Consider the following 12,510-nt stretch of genomic DNA (forward strand, 5'->3'; position numbering starts at 1 on the left):
ATGGGGTGGAGAGGAAGTATTTTGTGCCGTTCAAAGGGTATAAGTACCTGTTCACTCACCCTTAGCCGGGCACTTTGGTGGTGGAGGCAGCCAACCAGAAGGAAAGGCAGGGACAGCCAGGACCGACATCTAAATCCAAAGAGGCAAAAAAGCTGGACCTTTTTGGTAGGAAGGTATATTCTATTGGGGGTATATTCCAGGTATATTCCAGCTTTGCATTGCTAACCAGCAGGCAGTCCTTAGCCGCTACAGTGTTAATTCTTGGAACATGTCCAAGTTTAAAGAGCTACTTTTGACGGACTCCCATTCAGAGTTTGCTGCCATCCTTGAGGAAGGCAAGGTTGTCACAAGGCCCTCCTTACGGGCCTCCTTACATTCAGCGGACTCGGCAACCTATACCATGGCAACAGCTATAGCCATGAGAAGAAGCCCATGGCTTCAGGTGTCAGGACTTGCCTTTCAACTGCATAGGGCTATTTTTGGAGCAAACAGACACTAAGCTCCACAGCCTAAAGGATTCAAGGGCAATTCTGAAGTCCCTGGGGCTTCATACGCCAGCCCCTCAAAGAAACCATTTTAAACCGCAGCTTGCTTCTTGATTCTAGCCAGCTCCTCCTAAGCAGGACTATGGCAGGAAGCGGGGCAGAAGTAACAGACGGAGACCCTCTCAGTCCTCCTCTAACCAGGGACAGGGCTCAGCAAAGCAGCCCCCAGCCTCCAAGCCAAACTTTTGAAGGTGCGCCCAGGGGTGATGCACCAGTTCAGATCCCGGATCCTTCCCCTCCCTTTGTGAATCCTCTGTCCCATTTCTATGATGCCTGGGCACAAATCACCCCAGACCACTCAGTCTTAAGCATGGGAGAATTAGGATATTCTCTCCAATTCTGTTCCCTCCCGCCTTCCCACCCTTCTTCCCTATCCCTCTTCAGGGACCCTTCTCATGAGCAGCTTCTCATGCAGGAGGTGCAGACACTCCTACATCTTGGGGCGGTAGAGGAGGTCACTCTAGAATTCAGGGGCAGAGGGGGTTCTATTCCTGGAATTTCCTAATCCTGAAGGCCAAGGGTGGGCTCAAACCTATTCTAGACCTGCGAAACCTCAACAAATTCATGAGGAAGATAAAGTTTTGCATGGTCTTCCTGGCTTCCATTATCCTCTCTCTGGATCTGGGGGACTGGTACATCATCTTCGACTTGAAGGATGTATATTTTCACGTGACCATAGTCCTGTCCCACAGATGGTTTTTCCACTTGGTGGTCAGCAACACTCACTATGAGTTTACAGTTCTCCCCTTCAGCCTCTCTGCAGCCAACCAGGTGTTCACCAAGTGCATGTCGGTCATGGCAGCCTTCCTGTGGAAATGGCAGGTGCAAGTATTCCCATACCTCAATGACTGGCTAATCAAAGGACAGTGCAGGGCTGAAGTGGAGGCCCATGTGAGCCTAGTTCAGACAATGTTCCTCAGGCTCAGCCTCATACTGAATGTAGCAAAGTCGACCCTAACCCCAACTCGGAGAATAGAGTTCATCAAAGCTCTCCTGGACTCCAGTCAGAAACTCACTTTCTCACCATGGGTGCCATCATAGAGGAACTCAGGTGATACCCCACCACTACAGCACAAAATTGCCTCAAGCTTCTCAGCCATATGGCCACTTGTACATACATAGTACGGCATGCCAGGCTGCGGCTCTGTCCCCTTCAGGCGTGACTAGCCTCAGTGTACAGGCTGAATCGGGACCACCTAGACAAGTTGGTTAAACTCACTCCCCCAGTTATTGAGTCCCTCAGGTGGTGTCTCGACCCGCAAGCAGTGTGTGCCGAAGTGCGCTTTTTTTCTCAGGCCCCAACCCTCGCTGTCTCTAGTAACGGACGCGTTGGCATTGGGTGGGAGGCACACTTAGGCAGACTCGGGGCCTCTGGTCCCAGGTAGAACTTTCGTTGCACATCAACAACAGGGAGCTAAGAGCGGTCCGCCTTGCTTCCCAGACATTCCAGGCCCATCTGGAGGGCACATGTGTATCCGTATTGACCAACAACACATCAGCAATGTTCTATATAAACAGACAGCATGGTGCTTGTTTTTCTCCCCTGTGCTGGGAAGCCCTTAAGCTGTGGGACTTTTGCATCGCTCATTCGATACATCCAGAGGCATCATACTTTTCAGATTCCCAAAACGAGTTGGCCGATCATCTCAGCAGGTCATTTCACAATCACGAGTGGTCCCTCCGCCCGGATGTTGTGATCAACATCTTTCAACGGTGGGGGTTTCCCCAAATAGATTTGTTTGCAACGAAATACAATAGGAAGCATCACCAGTTTTGCTCCTTCCTGAATTACAGCCCGGGCTCACTCGCAAACGCTTTTCACCTCCCTTGGAAGGACCACCTACTATACACTTTCCCACCCTTCCCACTTGTACACAAGGTACTGCTGAAAGTCAGAAGGGAGAAAGCATCAATGATCTTAATAGCACCAGCATGGCCTCTCCAACACCGGTTTACCACACTTCTAGACCTGTCGGTGGACACGCCAATAACCCTGCCCCATAGCCCATATTTGATCACCCAGGACCCCAGCTACCTTCAGTTTCCCAATCTGCAGTCTCTCCATCTCATGGCATGGAAACTCCGTGGCTGAATCCCTTGGAGCTCACGTGCTCAGACCCTGTTAGAGATGTCCTCTTTAGCAGCAGGAAGCCATCCACTAGGTCCACCTGTCTGGCAAAGTGGAAAAATTCTCCATTTGGGCATTACAGAAACACACTCCACCCTTACAGGCATCAATTTCCTTTATCCTGAACTATTTGCTGCATCTAAAACAGAAGGGTCTTTCAGTATTATTAATAAATGTGCACCTCGCAGCTATCTCTGCTTTCCACCCCAGTTCAGCTGGACGCTCAGTTTTTCAGGAACCCCATGGTGGGCCGCTTCCTCAAGGGATTAAACAGTCTGCCTCCTCAAGTAAAACAGCCAACTCCTCAATGTCAACCTTGGGCTGTCTGGACTGATGGAACCTCCTTTTAAGCCGTTGGCAACATGGTCCCTCCTCTACTTCTCCTGGAAAGTAGTGTTCTTGAAGACGTAAAAACGGTTACCTACCTCTCCTCACTGGTGTTCTTTGAGATGTGTTGCTCATATCCATTTCAATACCCACCCGCCTTCCCTCTTGGAGTATCTGACAAGAAGGAACTGAAGAGGTGGCGGGTTGGCAGGAGCCTATATACACTGCCATGCAGACATGACTCCAGAGGGCTCCACAGCCGACCAGACGGGTACTGCTAGGGGAAAAACCTTCCAACGACTGCACATGGCATGCACACACCTACTTAGAATGGACATGAGCAACACATCTCAAAGAATTACAGTTAGGAGAGGTAGGTAACTGTTGGGTTTTTTGGTTTTTTACCATAATTTGGATCTGTTGTGCATACACATGATGATACACTCAAGAGCTAAAATTAAAACTCTTCATCCAGTAAGGTGTCTACCAGCTCTGTCTATAATATATGCCTAAGTTTCCAAAGCTGACTGTATTTAAAGAAAAACTTAAAACGTCTTTCCTCAAACTTCCCTTTAACTGCACATCTTGAAATCTCTTGACACTTCATTGAGTGGCTACTCTCTCACGGAGCCTTTCGGGAAAACTTGGTGAACTGCAAAGTACATATTATTTTCAGGAAAATGCCATTAGGTACCAGTCCAACTAATGTAAAGAGCATCCTTAAGCTGTGATGCTAATAAATACTTGTAGTAGTCAATGTTGAATGTTTTGTCCTAAGTTAAAAGTCTTCTACTTGTTACTGTCCTTAACACAGAGCTACCCATATATCAGACTTTTTAATGTTAACTCGTATTAGAGCTATTTGGTGATCTGAGATTCCAGGTTTCAGACGTGACTGAGATAGTTTTGCATAGAAATTGGGTGAGTGTTACTTTCCTAATAGTGCATATTAAACCAAAAAGGAACAGCTGGCTTCATTGATGGAAGCAGGTGGAGACACAAAGTCAACAACAACAGATAACTTCACAGCTTTTGTAGGAAATGCTATCCTCCATATTTATCTTGGCAAAAAGAGTTCTTCCCTCTGTCTGGAAATATTTCATGTTCAACAGAGACTTCAGCTGTAGATAGGATTCTGAGCTGAACGTATATGTAATAGATGTTAGAATCTGCCTCTATGTGAGGCCTGTTTAAAAAATGTTTTGTATTTACAGATGTGGCTTATGCAACTTGACACTTCTTTTCCTATTTTAAGCATAGGCAGTTTGTGTTATGATTCAGGAATGCAGGCTGTTTAAGCTGAACATCATAAATCCCAGTTGGACACAAACAAGTTCTTTCAGTGTTCTGGTAACATTCAGAATAAAGAAAATAACAGGACATATAGAAATTGGTAAGAGATTAGTTCCTCTCTGTAACAGAGAAAAGAAGGAATATTCTTCACAGAACAATTGTTTTTCTTCAGGCAACTAGGATGATGGAATTACCCTGTTGGGAATTTAGTAAAATAAATCAAAATGACACTTGTTCCTTAATCAAAATTGCTTTCAGATCAGAGGAAGTGGTTCTGTACTAAAATATATATAAATTTGTATAAAATATCCTTGTGACCCTCCTGTGATGTGTGTGGAGGACTCTGTACTTCCTTTATAGGAGTAAATTTGAACAGTAGTATAAATTTATAGAGAGATTTTATAGAGTGTCAATAGGCCTTCATGTTTTTCTGAATCTCATAGACTCTAAGGAGATATAATTTTAGTGCAGAGGACTATACTTCAGTTTTGAGAGGACTGATAAAAGTATAAAGAATATTGAATGGTACAAAGCAGATAACTCAGGCTCTTCTGTTTACCTCTTTTCATAATATAGATCAGAATGTATATGTGAATTTTCTTAATAAACCACAAGGTAGTGAATTAAAACATTTATAATAACTTTTGGAAATAAAGTACAGCAGAAACTAATAAATGGGATTTACTGCAGATTACTGAAATTTACAAATTACCAAATGTAAAACACGGAGTATAGTGATACCACATCACAAAACATATTCACATGTAATATGCATAAAAACTCTTTTTTTCACCCCAATTTCTCCATCATTTATCCTCATTTAGAGAGAGAGTTTGTGTGTGTGTGTACATTGGTATTTATATATTTATTTAGCCATGGAAGCAGTATCTTAAAGAATTTTTCTGTTATTGTGCTACAAACTGAGATTGCTGGTCCTCTTTTTCCAGCTCAAACCCTATTACTCTGGGGTAAATTGTCTATCCAGGTCCTCTTCCCAGTATGCCAAATATGGATATTTTGTGTGTTAGGAAAGTTGTCTGCCAAGATAGATATCAGTTAGTTACTTTTTTGTTTTCCTGATTGACCAGGTGCCATCACTTCTGTTAAGGTTAGATTTCTGTATAGAAGGGGTTTTTTTTAGGCATTATGTTTCTTAACTTTTTCTAACTTGAACCATGGGAGAGAAGGCCAGTGAAACTTAGTTTTGATTTCTAAATAAATTAGAAAAGTTTCTTTATTGAATAGCTGGCTAATCATATGTATTCTATGGTGCTCTCAATCTTTAAAACTCTGGTTTATGATTTGGGTTAAAATCTATATTATTTTCCGTGGGTGTCATTGATGAGAGAGAACAACATACCTTGTCCTAATTCTATCCCAAACTCATAGAGTAGCCTTTGCTGAAAGATGTGTATACATTTCTGGCAGGTGTGATTCTTTTTATTTAATTTATTTATTTATATATATAAAAATATAAAAATCCATGGTAGCCTAGCAATTTTTACATTCCCACAATCTTCTGTTCAGTAAAGACCTAGTGTTTGGCTGGATTACAACAAACCCCTAATCCACTACTGTTCTGAACTGGCTTGCTTGATGATACCATAGACTATTTGGAATATAATGGGTCTGTACAAAGTGTCTGCAATCATTTTTCCAACAATTGTTTATCTTTAATTAATCCTGTTTGATCAGGGTTTATATAAACTGAGAACATGAACTGCAGTTGGCTAGCTAGTATTTTTACTAAAGCCTCTGTCATAATTCAATAGTGATATGAGTCTCTAGGAGCTGCATAAGGTAAGGTGTTTTCCAACTTTAGGGACAACAACCACAGTCAGAGTCTATGAAAGAAGGTAAAGTTCCTCTTCCAACAGAATAGTGAGAGTTGAAAGATACCCATCAAGGAATCACTAATACCTCCTTTAATACCTTGTAAAATTTTAGCCTACACTTTATATTAAATGTATGCAAGCATTTATGCAAAACGTAAGAGCTAATTTCATTCCTTTGCCAACAACTGGAAGCTCCTATTTAGGAACAGATGCAACGTTACAAAATAGATGCATGTTGTCTAAGGCAGTGGAGAGAATATTATCTGAACTGTTTATAAATTACCCACCAATTCATGCAGGTTTTTTTTTTTTTAAGTTCTTGTCATTTGCCAGAGCTAGTCATAAAGGACCATGTCTTCCTCCAATTACAAAAATGGATGTACTCCTAATTTTCCATTGATGTCAGTAATTATTCTAATGTGAAACTTGTGTGAAGAATAGAATCACATCTAGTACGTTCCAAAATAGGAATATGAAATGGAGAAGGAAAAAATAATTCTTCTGGTTTTTAATCTGCATATGTAAAGTTGCAAAGAATTCTTCATATTGATTTTTTTTAAGTATTCTTTTTAATGTTAAATCAGGATGTCTTAAGTATTTATTCCTAATGTCTTGATCAGCAGACACATTTCAAATTTGCAGACACTTTTTAGAATTTAAGCTACAAGTATATGGCTAAGATTTTCCAAAAGTTACAGTGACTTAGGGTGATTTTCAAAAATAGGACACTACAGATAGGCGCCCAAATCTATAGTTAGGGCATCGAAATAAGTAGCATGTTTGGGGTGGGGGTTAGAAATGCTGAGCTTCTAGAAGTTCTTGTTGAGATTAATAGAAGCTGCTGGCTGCTCTGCACTTCTAAAATGACAAGTTATTTATTTAGATGCCTAACTTTAGACTCCTGTTTTTGAAAACCTTAACCTTTGTGTATAGGCTTCATTATCACTTAAGCTTAGAGAATTTGGTGTTTGTGGTCAACTTTCCTGTCTCATTCTCCTTCTGACCCAAAATATTTGCCAAATCTTGTCACTTCTTTTGAACAGCACTTCTAAAATCCCTTATTTTAGCCTTCCAAATAAGTCATTCTTGATATACCTTGGTTATCTTGCACCTCAACAACTTCAGCTTCCCTGCATTTCATTGTACAGCTCCTCCTTCACCCTCCCCTATTACTCTTCTAACCAAATTACATCCCTTTTCATGTCCATTCACCTCATACGGGTCCTTGAATTTTGCAAAACCACATCTCATCTACATTACTGTTCTAATTTCCTCCTCCTCCTCCTCTTCCCTCCCCCCCCAAACCGTCATGTTAGTTGCCCCATTTATAGTATATTCCACACCTTACAGGATCTAGGCATCTTCCATACCAATCTTATACTCAGAATGGTCTCCCACTACTCCTATTCCCAACCTCTCCATTTAAATCCCTCTAAAATTTGCACTTAGTGGAGCCTTTAATTGTTCTCTCAAATATTCCAACAGCATTCCAAGATATCTACAGCCTGTGTATTGCCTGGACTGTATTTGATTTTAATTTAGGTTCTTGTCCCAAATTCATCACTGTAGTATCTGAGCACCTAGATTTAGATCTCTCTTGTTAGAGGGCTTTCCCTTCACCCTCTCTCCTGGTTATTGTCATGCACAGACAGAGCAAAAGACCAGAAGTCCGAAGAACAGACAATGCGGTGTTTATTGGGGTTTAGTTCCAAGCAAACATATTCCAAAGCACTTCATACCAGTCAGGATTACCTTTATACAGCGATAGTTTCCCCCTTCCCCTCCCCCAAATATAGTTCTATACGCCAATAGAACTCCTTCTTCTTCTAACCCCTAGCTCCACACTCCAATGGAGCTCCCTCTTCCCAGTGTTCTGTTTTCAGCTCTGGTGCCGCAGAGCATTTACCCTGTGTCTCCCTTCCCAGCTCTGATGCTGCAAATCCTTGCCTCTGTCCCTGTTCCTCATTCCCCTATTCCCAGTCCCCCATTCTCCCATTACTATTCCCAATTCCTCCTTCTTAGCCGGCGCAGATATACCTGGAATGCATGCCCCTAGTCACATCCCTTATAACTTATCGTCATGTTCTGTTCTGGAGGGTTTTGAGTAGGGGTCTTCATCCCACCCCTTTTGTACCCCCCCATCCTCTCTTGCCCCTACCAGATGGTTGCCTGACCTTGCTTTGAGATAAGGAGTTGATGGAGTCATCAAGTGTGTGTGCTCATGTATTACATTCCCACCATGCCCAATAACACTTTTAACTGCTCTATCCTTTATCGCTTCCCATTGTACGAAAAGCCCCATCTGGTTGTGGGAAATGCAACACAGTGTCTTTGTTCGTTGTTCTTCATACATATTAGTATAATATATAAAAGTATAAAAAAGTCAAACCCAAAATTCTATCTCAGGCTGACAAACAAGCCTATATGCTAACATCTCTCATTTAGGTTGTGTATCTTCCTCCTTTTCTGGCACACTGTCAGCTCTCAGTGACTAATTTGTGTGTCATTTTTTTCAGGCTTCAGTTTTGGAAAACCTGAGACTAGCAGTGCGATCTCAGCTTGGATTTACCTCGATCAGACTTCCGATTGCTGGCAGGTCAAGTAACATTTGGAATCGAATTTTTAATTTTGCAAGGTCCCATCATTCTGGATCACTGGCAGTAGTCTCAGCAGATGGAGATGATGTTGTTGCCAGTCAGAGTACTAGCAGAGAAGCTGAAAGAAGTAATACTCACAGAAGTCTATTTTCAGTTGAATCTGATGACACAGACACAGAAAATGAAAGAAGAGACACAGCAGGAGCAGTTGGTGGTGTTGCTGCCACTTTGCCTCAAAAAATTCCACCTGCAACAGCAATAGAAGCAACAGTAGGAGCATGTGGAAGTTCCTCAGCTCAGAATACCTGTGGTGGTAATACAGATAATGGAAGAGAAATGACAAGTGTAGAACCCCCAAGTGCAAGTCCAGCACGCCACCAGCTCACTAGTGCACTAAGTCGTATGACTCAAGGATTACGTTGGGTACGCTTTACTTTAGGGAGATCAAGCTCAGTAAATCAGAACCAAAGTCCTTTGAGACAGCTTGATAATGGTGTAAGTGGAAGAGATGAAGATGACGATGTTGAAATGTTAATTCCGGTTTCTGATGTAGCATCAGACTTTGATATGAATGACTGTTCAAGACCCCTGCTTGATCTCTCCTCAGATCAAGGACAAGGGCTTAGGCAGCCTTACAGTGCAATGCATCATGGAGTAAGGTCATGTAAACGAGATGGCCCATGTGAGCGCTGTGGTATTGTACACACTGCCCAGATACCCGACACTTGCTTAGAAGCAGCACTGAAAAATGAAACTAGTGACGATGAGGCATTGTTACTTTGTTAGGTACGGATTGAATAGGGGAGATTGAATACAAGTTGGAGCAATATCAGTCATTGTTTTGTACTTCATAGTTAAGAAAACTAGATTCTAGTTTTAAAAAGTCCAAGGTAAAATCATGTGATTAACATGTTTTTGCCTGTGTGGTTCAATAAACATTTCTTATACTGGGTAATTCTGGACTACTAAAGTGAACGTTTTAATGACTCGGAATAAATGTATCCAGTGTAAATGAGTTACTCTTTAAGTAACCAGGGTTCATCCAGTTAGTTTCAAATTAGTTTATCCTGGTACTGTAGTTCACAATAGAAACATGGCTACTCAAGACTTACTGACTGCCTGTTTGTTTACCCCATATTAACAGGTTAATTTGTACAGAATTTTTCCTTTGGAAATTGAATCCATTGTATTATTGCCAACGTACTTGTAACTTAATATACTAAATGCTGGTAAGGATTGTTAATGTAAAAATGTGTATTTTTCCTTTTGAGGTTTATATAACATTTTGTCTAAATATTCTTGAATTACATCATGTGAACTTTTTCAAAGGGAGAGACTTTCACCATAACACTTTTTTCTTTCAAAAGTTCAAAATGCAGAGATGTATCAAATTTAGGTATAATTAGATAAACTAATGGCAAAAACCCTTTTATAGTCTTTATAACAATGGAATCTGACATTTAATAAATTGCAATCCAATATGGTACAACTAAGTAGGATATAAAATCCCAGGTCATTCGTTACCTCAGTTTGAGGACAAAAAATCAAATAACTGAAGATGTTACAATATGCATTCTTAAAAATATCTGATATAGGTACATTACTAAACAGGATACATTCCAAATGGTAATAGATCTTTCCCTAGTAATATAGATATAAAGCTTATTTGGATTCAAGGGATTTGCACTAAAATCATATTGAGGTCTCTAATGAGCTTAGTGCACAAGCACTATCACTTTAAGTACTATTCTCTAATATTGCAATTGCTATATATTTCCATGGCTCTTTTCTTGGGGAGTTGCATTTTGTTACAATTGAATTTCCTTGACTAAATCCCTATTTATTCATTGTATTTAAAAAAATTGACTTTCTTGGTTTCAGACTGGTGGTTCAAAAAAAAAAAGAAAGAAAGAAAACCCTTCAGTATATCCATGTAAATTTTTTTTTTTTTTGGTAATATTACAAGTTGGAGCAAAACAGATCAGTGAAAATAATTGTTTATAATTTCCAATTTTGTGATAAGCAGGTAAATGTGTGGCAACTAGCGTGATAGCAGGAATCTACATCTTTTAAAAACAAAAACAAAAAAATTGTCAACTACTGTCTTATTTATTCTTTGCCAGTCTATTTTGAGTAGGCTTAGTGATTCAGTATGAAAAATGTATTTGTGTGTGACTGTATGCTATTTATTAAATTTTAAATACTTTGCTGAATGTCATTTTAAAGCATGTTTAAAGTCTTGTGCATTTCTGTCATGTTATGCTGTCAGGCAGAACTGACTAAAATGTTTTAATATGTATCAAAATTAAAATGAATTTTTGTTATGTTTTGAGGTACTTTTTAAAGATAAACCCAAAGATCTACTTGTTTTTGTTTTTTTGTTTGTTTTTTTAAACCCTCATCTATGGAGTACAAACACATCTAAAAGAAAAAACTGAATAGTAGACATCTCGCTCGCTCGCTCTCTTCATTCACAGTCAGCAATCTGAGAAAATGAAGCAAAATTTTACAACCTGTAGGTTTATTCTCAAGAGGTAACAGGTATATATCCAGCTCAAGGTATGATCCTGCACATTGAGCTTTGAGGAACCTATGTGCAATACAGGTGTTGAGGACTCTTTGAAATTAGTCATTCTTCAGTTCCCAAATGCAAGCATTAAATTCAGTTGTGCCAGAGGTGTTAAGGTACAAATCATTAGCTCCAGTTTTTTCAGCCCTTATCCTCATTGACTAATACCATATTCTGTTTTATTTTAGCGGGACTACTTGCGGAGCAAGTTACTATGCAGCATGAATAAGGTGCAGCAAAAACTGGCCCTAAAATACATATGAACCAAGTAAACTCTTCACTCCATGTTCTGATGTAAATTGGTATTTTAATATTTTTTTTAAAAAAAACCTAACTGAATCAATGACATTGGAAAGTGATTCTGAAACTGTTTGAATAACTGCTTCCTATCAAGCATTAGTACAAGGCCTCATGAAACATGTCAGACATATACATACAAACAACAAGTGAACAGTATTGATTCTATTAAAGTCTCTAGATTTGCATATAGAGATTTGTTAGGGGAGAAGTGAAGTACAATGGTCAGTTTTTCTAAAGGAGAACAATTAAGACAGAAAACATGGGAGTAGGATATGATTGGGAATTGGGACATTAGCCACTGAAAATATAGATTTTATTTACAGTCTGTTACAATGCTTTTAATGCAACATAATTTAAGGGTAGCTATCAAGCTCATTGTTACTGGGAATACAAATGGTATCATTAGCACTCTGAGCAGACAACTGTACCTCTACACGTTTGTTTCCGTCTGAACTGCTGGAAATATATCATGAAGTGTTTTTTTATTTGTCTTTTCGCAAATGTTGAGACATCTGAAGGAAATGCTAAAGATACATAGTTGCTGTCAAATAAACCTTTTACTTATAATTTAATTTTTGTTAAATATGACATCATGTTCATCTACCAACTCTGAAGACTGCACAGTTTTTATAAGAGGTTTCTATTTTCTGTGTATGACAAAGTTTCTAAATGTAGAATGAGTTCACATGTAGATGTAATTTATTCCTTTCACATACCACATTTTGTCTTTCATCATCTATCATGCAGTCCTAAATATAAGGTTGGTTGCTTGAGTCTCTCTGTAGCACAACTATTTCACTTATCTAGTTTCCAGTTACAAGTCCAACATGTGCATGAATACAAGTGAATTTTTTTGACCCATCCCTGCTCCAAAATTAATTCCAGTAGAGCACCCTGAAAATAAAACAACTTCCTT

The 12,510-nt window shown here is 39.7% G+C and overlaps 1 protein-coding gene across 2 annotated transcripts in view; it reads left to right on the forward strand.

The window, feature by feature from the left end:
* Positions 1-11,076, forward strand: part of LRP12 (LDL receptor related protein 12) — a 106,778-nt gene extending 95,702 nt beyond the window's left edge. For both annotated transcript variants that reach the window (XM_073330339.2, XM_073330338.2), the window contains one exon: positions 8,645-11,076. In XM_073330339.2, the coding sequence (XP_073186440.2) occupies positions 8,645-9,511 (867 nt within the window). In that variant the 3' untranslated portion in view covers positions 9,512-11,076. The remainder of the gene's footprint in view (positions 1-8,644) is intronic.
* The last annotated feature ends 1,434 nt before the right edge of the window (positions 11,077-12,510 follow it).

The sequence above is a fragment of the Lepidochelys kempii genome, chromosome 2 (genome assembly GCF_965140285.1).
Source record: "Lepidochelys kempii isolate rLepKem1 chromosome 2, rLepKem1.hap1, whole genome shotgun sequence".
In the NCBI taxonomy this organism is placed as follows: domain Eukaryota; kingdom Metazoa; phylum Chordata; order Testudines; family Cheloniidae; genus Lepidochelys; species Lepidochelys kempii.